The 16,310-nt window shown below is 36.4% G+C and overlaps 2 protein-coding genes across 2 annotated transcripts; one reads left to right on the top strand and one right to left on the bottom strand.

The window, feature by feature from the left end:
* Positions 1-2,215: 2,215 nt before the first annotated feature.
* Positions 2,216-10,654, top strand: LOC139896936 (transcription factor bHLH30-like). The gene is made up of 2 exons (XM_071879567.1): positions 2,216-2,712; positions 10,135-10,654. Exons 1-2 carry the CDS (start codon positions 2,260-2,262, stop codon positions 10,603-10,605), a joined length of 924 nt encoding a protein of 307 aa, XP_071735668.1. The 5' UTR covers positions 2,216-2,259; the 3' UTR covers positions 10,606-10,654.
* A 3,253-nt stretch (positions 10,655-13,907) lies between these two features.
* Positions 13,908-15,762, bottom strand: LOC139900534 (transcriptional repressor ILP1-like). The gene is made up of 6 exons (XM_071883300.1): positions 15,649-15,762; positions 15,172-15,414; positions 14,802-15,088; positions 14,562-14,713; positions 14,081-14,169; positions 13,908-13,949 (listed from the first exon to the last, which is right to left on the bottom strand). Exons 1-6 carry the CDS (start codon positions 15,760-15,762, stop codon positions 13,908-13,910), a joined length of 927 nt encoding a protein of 308 aa, XP_071739401.1.
* Positions 15,763-16,310: the final 548 nt, after the last annotated feature.

Raw genomic sequence — 16,310 nt, 5'->3', positions numbered from 1 at the left:
CGACAATCATTGTCATAACAGACAATCATAACTCTTAACAGAATTATCGTACTCCACCATAAAGAGTATAGCACTTAGAATATCGCATTCCAAGCATTTCACCTCGGCACATGTTGTTGAACAACCAGCTGAAACTTTATGGTGCAACTTCCCTGTTTGGCTTTCCCGAAAGTCCCATCAGCTACAACATCAGTTTCCACCACACAACCTGCATCAACGCCAAACCAATGCCCATGTGTAATTGTGGAACCGCTAACGAACATCCCTTTCCACGGTGGCGCGGACACACCATGAGGATGACGTGACTTCAGAGGAATTCGTCACTCTCCGTAACAACGGAGACAATGTTAGCGTCTTTGGAGCCATTTACCGGATTAGCTCCACCTGGACAATTAACCCTTACATGCCCAGTCTTCCCGCACTTCCAGCATGTTAGATTTTTTCTAGAGTTTCTCTTATGCCTATCCGAACACAACAGTACCGTAGCTTCTGATGAGGAGACTCCGTTACCTTCCAATCTTTTCTCCTCGGATAGGAGCTTGCTAGTAACATCTTCAAACTTCAACGTTTCTTTCCCGTACATTAGAATAGGTTTCATGTGCTCATAGGACGATGATAAAGATAATATCAACCTCAAAGCTTTATCTTCATCATCCGTTTTAACTCCAATAGCCTCCAGTTCCGAAACAATACCGTTAAGAATACTTAGATGATATGAAATCTTTGAACCCCCATCCATACGCAGAGTATGAAATTGTTCTTTAAGACACAACCGATTTGAGATGCCCTTGCCCTGGTACAACTGCTCTAGTTTAACCCAAAGCTCCTTTGCCGTTGATAACCCGTGCACATTTGCAAGCACGTTCTTTGCAAGACACAAACGAATCGCACTTGCTGCCCTCAAATCCATATCATCCCATTCTTCTTCATCAAACTTACTGCTAGAATCACTGCCAGGAACAAGGGTGGGTTTACCCTTCAAAGCCTTGTGTAAACCGGACTGAATCAACACATCCTTGACTTGAACCTGCCATAAGCCAAAATTGATCCTCCCATCAAATTTCTCTACATCAAACCTCATTGGACTGAACTTCGACATCGTATCCGTATCCTATAAACAACACTTTCTCTGATTTTGCTCACGTTTCGAATAGCCAAAAGATGTAGCAGGTAGCCAGGACCCTTTAAATCGGAAATTCACAACTCGCCACTAACAAATCCAACTATTACTACGAATCAGAAAAAATATTGTCTAACCAGATACCCTATACGATCAATAGAACTCGTTTCTGATGTGGACGATCCACTCCCGTGGCAACCACAGAGCATACTCCGACTCCTAGAACCGAGACCCCCGTCAAACCTGACGCTCTGATACCAGTTGTTGGGAAATTACGGTCTCACTAATTCCCACCACCCAGCCCAACAATAATAGTAAAGAAATAAGAACAATACACAACACAAGATTTAACGTGGAAACTCCAAAACAGGAGAAAAACCACCGGCCCCCAAAGAGAGAAATACACTATATCACAAATTGTTACAATGATATAGACGACTCTCTTAAGCCAACTACACTCTCCAAAATATTTAACTAATACAACTCTCAAACAAGAGTAAGAAAGAAAGAAATAATCAAATACTTAAAGTGTATTGATTGGTGCGATTTGGAATGAAGACTTAGCCCCTCTTATATAACCAAGTCACTCACCCCTCACATCTTCCTCCCACCTATGTGGGATACACATATCTTCTACTAGTCAAAATAAACCAACAACTCGCACAAATGATTTTCGTTAGCTTATTGACTGAGAAGACGCCATTAGTTGATAAACTTCAAGTCCATGCTGTTTGTTGACTAAAATCAAAAGAGAACGACTGGAGTAGCACATTGATAAATAAATATAAAAAATGAAAAAATAAATAAAAATAATAATTATTTATAAGTTTAATGTGTTTAATTTTTATTTACAAGAATAAAAGGGAGCACCCCTTTCTCTTCCCATACACCAAAACCTTCCATTTGAATTATATTTATATTCATTTGAATTATATATTTATATTCATCAAGAAGAATTCTTGAATTTTGAGATATTTTAAAAAAAGAAAACGAGGTTGTTAAAGAAGGTGCTCTTCATATATCATCGTCAAAGTATTCAAAGATTTCATAAACAACAAACATTCCTTCAAGAAATTCAACAAAACATGGGTATAAATGATTATTCATATGGTAACACAACTTCAAGTCTACCAATAATCATGCATCATCATCAACAACCATCAACGTGGAGTACCTTACCTCAAGTCTTCCACCCAAACAACTTGAACCCACTTCTTCCACACACGACCCGAGACCACGAGCCCTTGCTCTTCCCTCCACCACCGCCAACTCCACCGTTATCATGCTATGGTGGTTTGTTTAACAGGAGAGTGGATAATCAAGGTGGCTTGCAGTTTGCTTATGACGGTAGTCATACATCATATTCTGATGACCAGTTAAGACTCTTATCTGAGACACTTGGACATATGGTTCAACCCGGATCCAACCCGTTTGGGCTTCAATCTGAAATGGGTAAGATGACTACTCAAGACATCATGGATGCTAAAGCTCTAGCAGCTTCTAAAAGTCATAGTGAAGCGGAACGACGTCGTAGGGAACGAATTAATAATCATCTTGCAAAGCTTAGAAGCTTACTTCCTAGCACAACCAAAGTAAGATTTCTTATTTTATTCTTTTTATTAACTGAAGAGCTTAAGTGTGTTTTATACTTTTTATTATGATATGATCCAAGTTAATTATAATTATAATTATTATAATATATTTCAAGAAACATCTGAATTATAGTACGAAAGATTTGAGCTTTTGTAAGTGCAAATCTACAAGAATTTTAAAAAAAATTGATAAGATAAACTGGAACCAATGAGCAGCTAGCTAAAAAGATTGTTGTGCAAACATTCTTGCCGGTGTTTTTGAAGACCAAAAAATTATGAAAAGAAACTACGGTTTTATTCGTCTAAACATCACCAGACAAACTAGGCATTCTTTGTCAGTTATGACATAAAACTTATACAAATATGTATATATTTTTATACCCACGCTCATGCTTTAATATAACGTACCCCATCATTATTACCAAAAAAACTCATAATAACTTGCTACGTATGCTACTCTTTTTCAAAGAATCCACCATATTTTGTTGTGTTTTATTCACACAATGATGATTTATTGATTTTTCCACATTAAATATATTCACATAATGGGATATGGTAGTGTATAATATGATAAGATCGTCTATTCAAATGGACCCAATATAAGTATGCTAAAAGAATCCTGTAATTGTTGGAAATAGGAGGTTATGTATATTATTTGTGGAAGAGTGGATTGATGATTTTTAGAAGTTAGATTGATCTTGAAAGCTTTTCTTTTATTGCTTATTGCTTGCTTTGCTTGATTACAAATGAGGGGTGAAGCCCTCTATTTATACTACTCAATGGAGTAGTCTAGATCACTCCATCATCTACTACTATCTAGATATTTCCTAGTATTTCTAGACCTAGATATTTTACAAGATTATTCTACACACATTCTACACACTTTCACTACTACATATTACAAGAAGCTTCTACATAATGGGCTATAATCTTGATCCAAAATATTTGTATACTTGCAAGCCCAAATCCAAAACAAATAGCCCACAATCAAGTTTAGTTTCCAACAGCCCCCCTTAAACTTGATTTCGTCACTCCGAGCATATTCCGTAATCTCTGAAAAGTCTCGTGTTTTAGAGGCTTTGTGAAAATATCAGCAACTTGGTCGAATGACTTCGTGTACTTTATCTGCACCTCTTTATTTGTAACACACTCCCTGATGAAATGGTATTTCGTATCGATGTGCTTGCTTCGATCATGGAAGACTGGATTCTTTGCTAGAGCAATCGCAGACTTGTTATCCACATATATCTCCGTAGCTTCCTTTTGAAAAAACTTAAGCTCATTTAGTAACTTCCTGAGCCATATTGCATGACAGGTGCACGATGTTGCTGCTACAAACTCGGCTTCACACGTTGACAGAGTCACAATGGGTTGCTTCTTCGAGCTCCATGTGAACGCCGTATCTCCCATATAGAACACGAAACCACTCGTACTCTTACGATCATCTATGTCTCCAGCCCAATCACTATCACTGTATCCAACTAGCTTGAAGTGCTCAGAAGGCGAATAAAACAGGCCATAGTCAATCGTACCTTTGATGTAGCGAAGTATCCTCTTGGCCGCCTTCAAGTGATTTATTGTAGGTGCTTCCATGTATCGACTTACTAGTCCAACTCCGTAGAGAATATCTGGCCTCGTGCAGGTTAGGTACCTCAGACTTCCAACCAAACTCTTGTATTGTGTTGGGTCCACCAAGTGTCCTTCATCATCTTTTGACAATTTGAGATTGCAATCCACCGGTGTATTCATTGACTTGCAGTCATTCATCTTAAACTTCTTGAGCACCTCATTCGCATAACCTTCTTGGGATATGAATATTCCTTCTTTCTTTTGTTTTACCTCGATCCCAAGATAGTAAGCCATAAGTCCAATGTCGGTCATCTCGAACTCCCGAACCATTGCTTTCTTGAACTCCTCAAACATTTTGGGATTACTACCGGTGAATATCAAGTCATCCACGTATAGGCACACAATCATAACATCTCCATCATTGCTAACTTTGGTGTAGAGGGCATGCTCATGGGGGCATTTCGTAAAGTCATTCTGTTGGAAATACTTGTCTATCCTGCTATTCCATGCCCGAGGCGCTTGCTTCAACCCGTATAAGGCCTTTTTTAATTTTAGCACCTTATTCTCTTGGCCTTTCACGATGTATCCCAAAGGTTGTTCTATATAGACTTCTTCTTCTAAGTGGCCATTAAGGAACGCAGATTTGACATCCATTTGATAAATCTTCCAATTATGTTGAGCCGCAAGTGAGATTATCAATCTTATAGTTTCTAGACGAGCAACGGGAGCAAATACCTCGTCATAGTCTATGCCGGCTCGTTGACTATATCCCTTCGCCACCAACCTTGCCTTATATCTTTCAACTTCACCTTTGGAATTCTTCTTGGCCTTGTACACCCATTTTACACCAATAGCCTTATGTCCCTTTGGTAGTGTGGCAAGATCCCACGTACTATTCTTCTCGATTGCTTGAATCTCTTCGTCCATAGCACGTTTCCACTTTTGGCTTTTTGCTGCATCTTCATAACTTATTGGCTCACAGTCGGCAAGAAGACAGAACAATGATAGATCCTCCATAGGCTGGGTTACCTCGTACAACTCCTCAATGCTCCTTGTGTGATGTTGTAGCCTACTTGATTCTCCTCCTGATGTTGGTGTCACTTCATTAGGTGTAGTGGTTGGAGTACGTGGAGAGTGCGGAGATGGTGTACTAGAAGATTCTTGAACTTCTATATATTCTTCGTTCCTTGCAGTACTCTCGAATGGATAAGGGAGAAAGTCGTAGTTCTCCTCTTCGGGAACATTCCAATCCCATGTTGCTTCTTCATTGAACACCACATCTCGACTTGAGATTACTTTACCAGTCTTGGGATTGTATAACTTGTAACCCTTCGAACTTGAGTCATAGCCCACGAATATGAGTTTCTCGCTTTTATCATCGAGCTTCGTCCTCTTCTGATCTGGCACATGAGCATATGCCACACTTCCGAACACTCGAAGGTGTAAGATGCCGGGCTTCCTTCCACTCCAAGCTTCAATGGGCGTTTTGTTCTTGACGCTTCTAGTGGGCGAGCGATTTGCTAGATAGATTGCACAGTCCACTGCCTCAGCCCAAAACTCCTTAGGCATCCTTTTGCTCTTTAACATACTCCGTGCCATATCAAGAATGGTCCTATTTTTTCTTTCCGCAACACCATTTTGTTGAGGTGAATATGGAAGAGTTAGAGGACGTCGTAAGCCATTGTTGTCGCAAAATTCCTTGAATTCCTTGGATGTAAACTCTCCTCCACGATCGGATCTCATCGCCTTTATGGTGAGACCACTTTGATTCTCCACAAACGCTTTAAACTTCTTGAACATTCCAAAAGCTTCCGACTTTTCTTTTAGAAAATAGACCCATGTCTTTCGACTAAAATCATCAATGAATAGAAGAAAATATCTATTTTTACCAAAAGACGGTGGGCTTATGGGTCCACACACATCCGTGTGAATAAGTTCTAGAGGTTTCTTCGCTCTACTAGAAGCTTCTATTGGAAAACTGTTTCGGAAGTGCTTTCCTAGAAGGCATCCTTCACATATTTGATCCGGATGATTAATTGGAGGCAAACCCTTCACCATTCCTTTACTTGATAATAATTTTAACCCTCCAAAATTTAAGTGCCCATATCTCATGTGCCAAAGCCAAGAATTATCTTTGAAACATGCTTTTAAACATCTTGGAATGTCATGTTGAATATTTAGCATGAACATCCTATTCGTTGACATTGGCACCTTAGCAATCAAACCTCCTTTTTGGTCTCTTAAAGAAAGAGTACGATTTATCATGTGAATATCATAGCCTTTCTCTAAGAGTTGTCCAATACTCAGTATATTCGTCTTCATATTAGGCACATAATACACGTTAGAGATAAATTGATGCCTTCCATTTTTCAAGCGGATGAGAATCTTACCTTTGCCTTTAACCGGGACTTTAGAGGAATCTCCGAAGGTGATATTTCCACTAATTACCTCGTCTAACTCCACAAACATGTTTTTGTCACCGCACATATGGTTGCTTGCACCCGTGTCGAGATACCACAAATTTGATTCTCCGTTATCTTCACCTTTGCATGCTAGTAACAAAGTGTTTTTCACGGCTTCGGTATCTTCTTGCACTAAATTTGCTCTTTCTTGCACGTAATTGTCTGACTTCTCGCATTCCGAAGCATAATGGCCAAATTTATGACAATTATAGCATTTGGTTTGAGAATTGTCATACCTTGGCCTTCTACTTGTGTAGCCTCTGCCGCGACCTCTTGTCGGGTGAAAATTTTGACTTCTTTCTTCATTTCTGTAAGAACTATAACCTCCACGTTTGATATATCCTTGTCCTCGTCCTCGGCCACGTACTTGACCACGACCTCGTTGACTCGGTTGATGAGTCTTTTCACTACTCTCTTCCTTGAAAGACAGTTTTGCTTGTAAAGCTTGCTCCAAAGGCTCCTTATTTTTCTTATTGAACCTCTCTTCATGGGCTTGTAGTGAACCCATGAGTTCATCTATAGTCATTGATTCTAGATCTTTAGATTCTTCGATGGCTACGACTATATAGTCGAATTTCGAATCTAATGATCTAAGAATCTTCTCAATGACTCTTACATCACTTAGAGTTTCACCATTCCTCTTTAATTGATTGACAATCGCCAAGACTCTTGTAAAATAATCGGAAATTGATTCTGAGTCTTTCTTATTTAAGGATTCGAACTCACCTCGTAGTGTTTGTAGTCGAACCTTTTTCACCTTTTCAACTCCCTTGTGAGAATTCTCCAAGATCTCCCATGCTTTCTTGGCGGTGGTTGCACTTGCAATTTTCTCAAAAGCTCCATCATCTACACTTTGTTGGATGATGGAAAGAGCCTTTTGATCGTTCGTCTTCATTAATTTTTTCTCCTTGCCGAGAGGACCTTTTTCTGCAGGTTCCTCATAGCCTTCCTCCACAATCTCCCATAAGTCTTGTCCACCTAGGAAGGTCTTCATTTGGATGCTCCATCGATCATAATTATCCTTTGTGAGGCGAGGAAATGTGATGACATTGTTGGCCATCATCTTGTCGAACCAAGCTCTTGATACCAATTTGTTGGAAATAGGAGGTTATGTATATTATTTGTGGAAGAGTGGATTGATGATTTTTAGAAGTTAGATTGATCTTGAAAGCTTTTCTTTTATTGCTTATTGCTTGCTTTGCTTGATTACAAATGAGGGGTGAAGCCCTCTATTTATACTACTCAATGGAGTAGTCTAGATCACTCCATCATCTACTACTATCTAGATATTTCCTAGTATTTCTAGACCTAGATATTTTACAAGATTATTCTACACACATTCTACACACTTTCACTACTACATATTACAAGAAGCTTCTACATAATGGGCTATAATCTTGATCCAAAATATTTGTATACTTGCAAGCCCAAATCCAAAACAAATAGCCCACAATCAAGTTTAGTTTCCAACAGTAATGCATCGAGTAATTATACAAGTGTATATCATGTGATCATATATATATCGAGTGCTACTTGCTAAAATTTTGTTGCACGGACTAAGTATATGTTACAAATGTATCAAATTAAATAGAGTTTGCTCTAAGTACCATGTATATATTTTATGGTTCTTTGTGTATATCATGCAATTTTTTTTAATTTTTGTGAGTTGATCAACATACAAGTTCGTAGCTAATTAGTTTACTAGTTTGTGCAAAACCCTAATGGTATCTGAATTTTTTTAAGGCTCGCCAAACCTGTTAGACTCATTAAATAAACATGGTAAAAGATAACCCTAGATCATGACAACATATGTAGTAGTGAAAGTTTATTAACTCTTTACTATCATTTTCGTTTTGTATTAAGTGTTGTTTCTATACGTCTCTAAACAAGAGAGAGTCTCTCATATGATTTTTTTGTAGAGGCTGTTTTTGTCTCTGTGACAAAGAAACAATAATTCCAATTACATTATTCATTGAATTATTTTTTTTAAAGTAAACGCACACACATAACATGCCATTTTCAGGATTTAAACTAACAACCTCAAGGTCAGAGAGGCATCTCCATCGTAAAATTTTAAATTTGCACTAAAATTTTTACTATATTCATTTTTAAGTCATTTGTGGGCTTAAAAGGTTAAAGTTTAAATCACTCAATTTTTTTTTTTGGGTAAAGGGTAAATTCTACCCGATAAATAAAATAAACACGAAACAAATTACACAGTTAAGCACAAATACGCTAAGAGACAATCCTCAAAACGTAGAGACCAGGCCTACGGCCAACAACCAAGCAACAATGAGCACACAAGCTCTAAAAAACAAAAACAAAACAAGAAGCATTACGGGACTTTCCATGCATCCTTCATAAGCTTCACCTGCACCGAATCCCTCCATTTGAGAGCCATGATCTTCAGTCTGACCATGGAAAAGATGGCAGCTACCACTTTGCTACTTGATCTCGAAACCCTCTTGAACAATCTGTTGTTCCGCTCCTGCCAAATCATATAAACAACCGCACCAAATAACAATTTGGAAACAATGCTACAAACGGACTTTCGCGCTGCGATAGGCCTAACCGAGTCAATAAATTCAACCCAGTCATTACCTGTGATACCGATCATCATGTTATTCTTTACAGCCTGCCACACTGTCATAGCAAAAGGACACCGAAAAAAGAGATGTGTGTGGGAATCAGGTTTGCTGCAACAGAGAGGGCACACAAGAGAAACGTTATTTCCTACCTCCCATGGCTTTAATTTATCTTGCGTTTTGAGGTTCTCACCCAACAACAACCACACCAAAAAAGAATGCCTTGGAATGCATTGTGAATACCAAACAATATGAAACCAATTAACCGGGCCAGCTCTAGTACGAATGGTTTCCCAAACAATGCTAACCGAGAAGCGACATAGGTTCCCCGAGTAATCACGCCACTTAATAGAGTCAGGAGCATCTGTTAGAGTAGGCACATTAATATTACCCAAGCCTGGGTACTTCAAAAACCACTCCATTGGCCAATTCCAACCATTATGAGAAATAAGATCAGATACTTTTGCTCCTCTAGAATACCCAGCAGAGCTGATGTCTCTATTAGAAATAATGTTAGCAAGAGGCCCATAGTCACTCCAAGCATCATGCCATGCCGAAACAGTAGAACCATCACCGATGATATAAACAAACCTATCCCGAATAGAATCTCGTATAGCCATTAACTTGCGCCAACTTATACTAGCCCCTGTCACTCAATTGAAGATGCCAATATTCTAGAATCATACACGTTTAATTAATGTTTTAAATTAAACTCTGTCCACATGTTCTTAGATGTTTTTAAACTACGTACTTATATTATACTGTGCAGTTTGTCAAGTACTATGTTGCTAATGATTTATCTATAGACGGACAAGGCTTCATTGCTAGCTGAAGTGATACAACATGTGAAAGAGCTAAAGCTCCAAACATCGATAATTGCTGAACAAAGTCCTGTCCCCACAGAACTCGATGAGTTGACTGTAGAAAATGCATCTGATAAAGATGGTAAACTTGTTATCAGAGCATCATTGTGTTGTGAAGACCGATCAGATCTCCTACCGGACCTCATCAAGACTTTAAAGGCCCTACGACTAAAAACCCTAAAAGCCGAGATCACTACATTTGGGGGACGAGTGAAGAACGTTTTGTTTATCACTTCAGACGATCATTTAAACGAAAATGAAGATCAAGAAATGGTGAATTTTTGGATAAGCACGATTCAAGAAGCGCTTAAACAAGTTATGGAGAAAACAAATGGTGATAATTCTTTTTCTGGGTGTGTAAAGCGACAACGAACAAACAACATTAGTATCCTTGAGCATCATAGGTCTTTTTAACTATATGCAAGTCAAAGTGAAGGTCACTAATTAATAAGTAGCAAATCTTATAATTTAGGGTTTTTTTTTTTTCCTTCCTAAAGATCTTTCAACTTGGATGTCAGTATGTTCCTTTTGTATGGGGTGTTTTCTTTTGGTTTTTTTTTTTTTTTTTTTTTTTTTTTAAAGTTTTTTTCATGGGTATGCTTAGTTTGTTATCAAAATAGTATGTATGAAGAACAAAAAGCTAGTACTAGATGGGTGGTGTTTTTATGTATTTCCTCTCTCATGAAAATTAGATCTTTTTTCTTGAGGATAGAAATAACCTAGCATTAAAATGTTGTTTTTGGAAGGAAACACTTGGTTTCTTTCTAGTTCTAGTTAGTTAGTGGAACATGTATTTAATTGACAATTGACAAGTGTCTCTCTCTCTCTACTTGATATATCTTTTTCTCTTTTTATGCAAAAAAAAAAATATATATATCAAAGTTAGTGGCGCAAGTATAATGATGAGTATGTGACGATATAGTTTACATCACCATATGTGATTACATATGGAGGCAAGAGACCCATTAACCGTGACGCAAGAGGTAAATGGTGTACTTTTTGAAGATATGATAAGGTTATGAAGTGAAGTTAAATAAAGAGAATTGTCAAATTTGAAGGTTAAATTTGTAGTGAGTGATGTGGTAAAATATTATTGGTAGTTGAGTATAAAACAAATATATTAATATTAATAATATATAAAAAGTAGTGGTGAAATCTGTTTGGTGGAAATTCATTCGACACAAAAACAATTTTCAGTCATGACCATGACTAACGCCCCATAAGCGTTTCGGGTGACGTCCCATTAAAAATGTCAGGGGCGTCAGAGCCCTGCAACCTTGAATGCCACCTCATCTGACCAAAAAATCTAACACCCCTTTAATGGTGGTCTGAGCGCTCAGTAAAAGCTCCGGCATCACACTGTCAAGGGGTGTGCCGTGAAAGTTCTATGATGTTACTCATACTCGTTTAAAGGTAATTGTAAGGCCCAATGTTTTAAAAATACTCCATGCGTTCTATCTTAAGTGTCCACTGTTGACTTTTCAAAGTCTCTCTTTGTCAACTTACGTAAATATATTTATTTGTGTTATATAATATTTGATAGAAAAAATTATATAAATGAAAACACATTTTAAAACTTAATTCATTCATATAATTTTCATTAAATATTATATAGCACAAATAAAAATATTTACTGTCAAAATTAACAAAGAATGACTTTCAAAAGTCAACAGTGGATACTTAAGATGGGACGGATGGAGTGGTTATTTATGTTTAGCAACTTGTAAATTTTATATGTAGTGCGGTGTATTTGTTAGCATTGTTAGGTTAATGATAGATAGTATTTAGGCTAAAGGGCCAGAAAAGGTAACATAAGTTATTCAAATTAACAATCAATTAAGGTAACCTTTAATTTGGCTAAGTTCGAAAATGATTGCAATTTAATTTTTACTCACAAAAAGGATTGCGTGTTTAAATTTTTTAAAATTGAAGTAATACCCAATGAACACAAAATCTAATATCACGAATTACTTCAAATTGAGACTTGAAACGGATACCAAGAGCTTCGATTATCATTTTTTTGTGAAGCAACTAGATCCAAAACATCATGAAAAATAATAAATCGAGATGAACAGTCATCGAACCTTCATATGAGCTTCAAACTTGCAAATCGAGATCTAAGTTGTTTCACATGTTGCTTCCTTCGTAAAAAGTGCTTAAAATCGTTATTAGAATACTCGACATCCATCAAAACGAGCTAAAACATCCTACAATCGTCCAATTTGAACACACAATCTTTTTTGTGAGCAAAAATTAAGTTGCAATCCTTTTCGGGCTTAGCCAAATTAAAGGTTACCTTGATTGTCAAATTAGGTAATTTAGGTTACTTTTTCGGGCCATTTGTCCTAGTATATAATGAATGTTAGTGAAAAGATAGTGAAAGAAAATTATGTTACATGTAGCGCTAATGTGAAGGAGTGAAGTTCAGTTAAATCAAAGCGCAAAGGCGAGAAGCTAACAAAAACAAACCACTAATGACAAGATCAAACAAGATTGGTGACATGCTTGATTCAAGAATCGTGAGTGCTTATGATGAAATTGCATACAAGAAAGACGTAATATTTTATGAAAGAAGAAAAAAATTAAATACATCACAATCACAATGAGGAGTGTTTGGGATTCTATTGTTAAAGAGTCTAAGTGGTGGAGCAAGATCTTCTTCCAAATGACGTGTTTCAGATGAAGCGGAAAACAGTCGAGCAATTCGATTTTGGCATGACTTATGGATAGGAGACACTAGGTTCTTTTTAATCGTTTGTTTCATTTACAACAACAACAAAACACAATCTCACAAAAGTAGAGTATGGAGGAGATTAGATGTAGACAATCCTTCTCCTATATTAGAATAAAGAGAAGTAATTTCTCCACCCAGAGTAAAAACACTCCAAGAGTAGAGAAAGTCCACCGTCTCAACGTATTATGGATAGAGAGATTGTTTCCGAATGACCTCCAGCCAATAAGTAGGTTTAAAAAAAGTGTGAGACGCCATGAAAATGGTAGATTCAATTTTTCATGGGTTTTAAACCTGCTTGAAATTCAATTTAGGTCTAAGCGACATTCAAGTCGCTAATAAATTGACGTTTATTTCATTTGTATTTAGATAATTTTGCTACTGTATCGGATACAAGAGTAAACAACCAGTGGTCATGGAATTGGTCTCGGACTGATCTCGGGTATCGAAATGATCAACCGTTGGAATCGTTAATTGAGGTTCTTCAGGATGCTCAAACATACGTGCACGACAATTATTGGAGATATTCGATTGCAGATAATGGGAGCTATACTGTCCGTGAAGGTGGAGTATATACAGATAATGTTTTACTTCCACCTCGTTCGAATGTTACATGTTGTAAGAGATTTCTACAGGGTAAAGTAACCATATGTGTCGCTTCATAAATGAGTCTTCCAAATATATTTTTTTTACAAAAGTTAGTTGCGAATCACCAGAGGAACTTGGAAATCTTTTACTTTGCGTAAGAGGTATGGAAAGGCATCTTTATGTGGCTTAACTTTCCTTATCCGAATTTTAAATCATAGCATGGAGTTCTTAATTGGATAAAAATTGGTAATAGTTCTAAGAAAGGAGAAGATTCAAAGATTTGCAAACGTGGCAGCAATTCTTTGGTTGATTTGGCTGTTCAAGAGCTGTTCTTTATGTAACCACAAGTCCTTGAGAAGATGTAACGTTACTGGTTATTGATTGTATTAAGTATTTTTCATTTGTTTGGCTTAAAAATACCCTTCATTATTCTCTTCTGCTAGAGAGTCGTGTTAAAAAAAAAAAAAAAAAAAAAAAAAAAAAAAAAAAAAAAAAAAAACATCACAATGTGTGCAATATAACCGTAAACATAGACAATGCTAGATTAATCTCCTTTTAAAAAGTTTATACCCTGCCTACTTTTTCAACAAGGGGTAGGGTGTTAACTGTTAAGAACTCCACATCACAAACAGCGGTCATTGTGATAGATAACTTAGTTACTAGATACACATATAACACAAATTAAGTCACAGACTAAAATAAAATTTAATAATCAAGGGAAATGAAAGGATATGTTAAACTATTGCTTATCTTTCTTTGTAAATGTTCTACCAATAGCACCTACGCTTCAACTATATTTCATTACATGCCTATAAACTCATGCCAATAACTGAAAGTATCAGTTGTAGAATTAGCACATTAAAAGTTCTTTATTTACTCCATGAGTCCATGGACTTGCAGTACTCCACACCATATTATTTGAAAAATAAAAATTAAAAATATAAAACAATCAAATTTTATATGCACCAATGATTCGGATACACGCGTACGAACTCGAAGTACCTTTTAAAAAAAATCAGATGGCTTCTTTCAGATCGAAGGTTCTAGAAACATTGCGACTTGCGAGCATGATCATATTTATTTAAATCCACTAGCATTTTCTTCAATCGACGAGCAAGTGCTTTTGTTCCTGAAAAACTCGGTCTGTTCTCCAATGTCCTTCCAAGAACCATCAAATAATCCACCGTTGGTTGCAACTTCCTTCTAAATAAGGCAACGCCACATAAGCAAGACGAACAACATGAATAAATATGCGTAGCAAACATATATTTACGTCTCATATAAACCGTACCTTCTACCCCCTGTGATGCCTGGACCGGTCCAAACCCCAGAAAACGATGCAACAATTTTCTCAGTTCTAATTGCATCATCGATATTTGAATGAATACTTCGAAGATGCGGGAGGATTTTGCCGATTAACAAATCATCGAGAGCGAGCTTTTCAAGATTCGATATCGAGAGAACGTTATTCCATAAACATATGTTCCTCATTAAACGAACCGACATTCCAAATTTATATGAACCAAATCTAGCTGCATTTGGTACTGTACTCAATACGCAAGTATTCCACGTTGGCACCTATTAAAACATTTCATAATATCAACATAAACATTTGCTGATTAACTAATATATATAATTAATTAACAAAATTAATTGCGTACCACGAGATTAGCTACAGCATCAGAAAGGCGGTTACAAAGAATAGAAACAAGATCGATAATCGCCTTGCTGGAAACAGGTACGTATCTAAATACTAAATTTGTAGCAAAAACAGCACATTTTGTCTCCTTGGCACTAAACACGTCCCAGCAGTGAGATATTTCATGCCGCAATATAGGAATCGCAACCTTTTCAACTAAATCAGGTACTAGGTTGACATCAGCATCGTTCGGGTTAACTTTACTCTAGTCCTCAGGCAGACCAAAATCAAACAGCAACTCATGCCTGAAAACAGATATTAAAATCATCAATATATATATATATATATATATATATATATATATATATATATATATATATATATATATATATATATATATATATATATATATATATATATATATATAGTTTTAACAAAAAAAACTACTTACCCACTAAACTGCTGGGTTATATTCCTCTCAGGTACAAGAAATTTGAACAGAGCGAACGTACCAGTTCATATCAATAAAATCTGAATTTTCATGTAGTGGGTCCCACTTCAAAAGCTCCAACCTTACATACGGAGCGAAAATTGCAGGTATACTCAATGCCATATATGCATCGTTGTAGGAAGACAGGTAATCTTTTTTCCAACCTGCAAATTTTTCTTTAACTGCTGACAGTTTAGAGTAATCTTCATCAGCATCACTGAATATTTCTTCAGCAGTTTGAAGTAATTGATTACGGTTCGATTCATATGATGTGCTTTTGTTAATATATTAATGTTTTTTCTAGATAATTCTGGATGTAATTAGTATTATCTAGTACTTATTAAAAGAGCTAGGAAAATATGTACTAGCTAGAAGTAACTAGATGGTTCAATTGGTCAAAATATCAAAGATATTTGGAGAATGTCCACCGACATTGGATGGCTATATATATAGTCACTTTGTTGTAAGATTTTAATGATAAAAAAAAACAAAAAAACAATAAAGTTTAAAGTTTTCATATTTAAATAAAGTCTTCATATATTTCTATATTTAAAAATCATCCCTTCATTAAAATAATAATTCATTTAATACTAATAAACTATTTTATTACATCTTATTAAATTAAATTCATAATAATAATTTTAACAAGTGGTATCAGAGTTATTTGGGCG

Source organism: Rutidosis leptorrhynchoides, chromosome 3 (genome assembly GCF_046630445.1).
Source record: "Rutidosis leptorrhynchoides isolate AG116_Rl617_1_P2 chromosome 3, CSIRO_AGI_Rlap_v1, whole genome shotgun sequence".
Lineage (NCBI taxonomy): Eukaryota > Viridiplantae > Streptophyta > Magnoliopsida > Asterales > Asteraceae > Rutidosis > Rutidosis leptorrhynchoides.
This window is presented reverse-complemented; position numbering and strand designations above follow the sequence as displayed.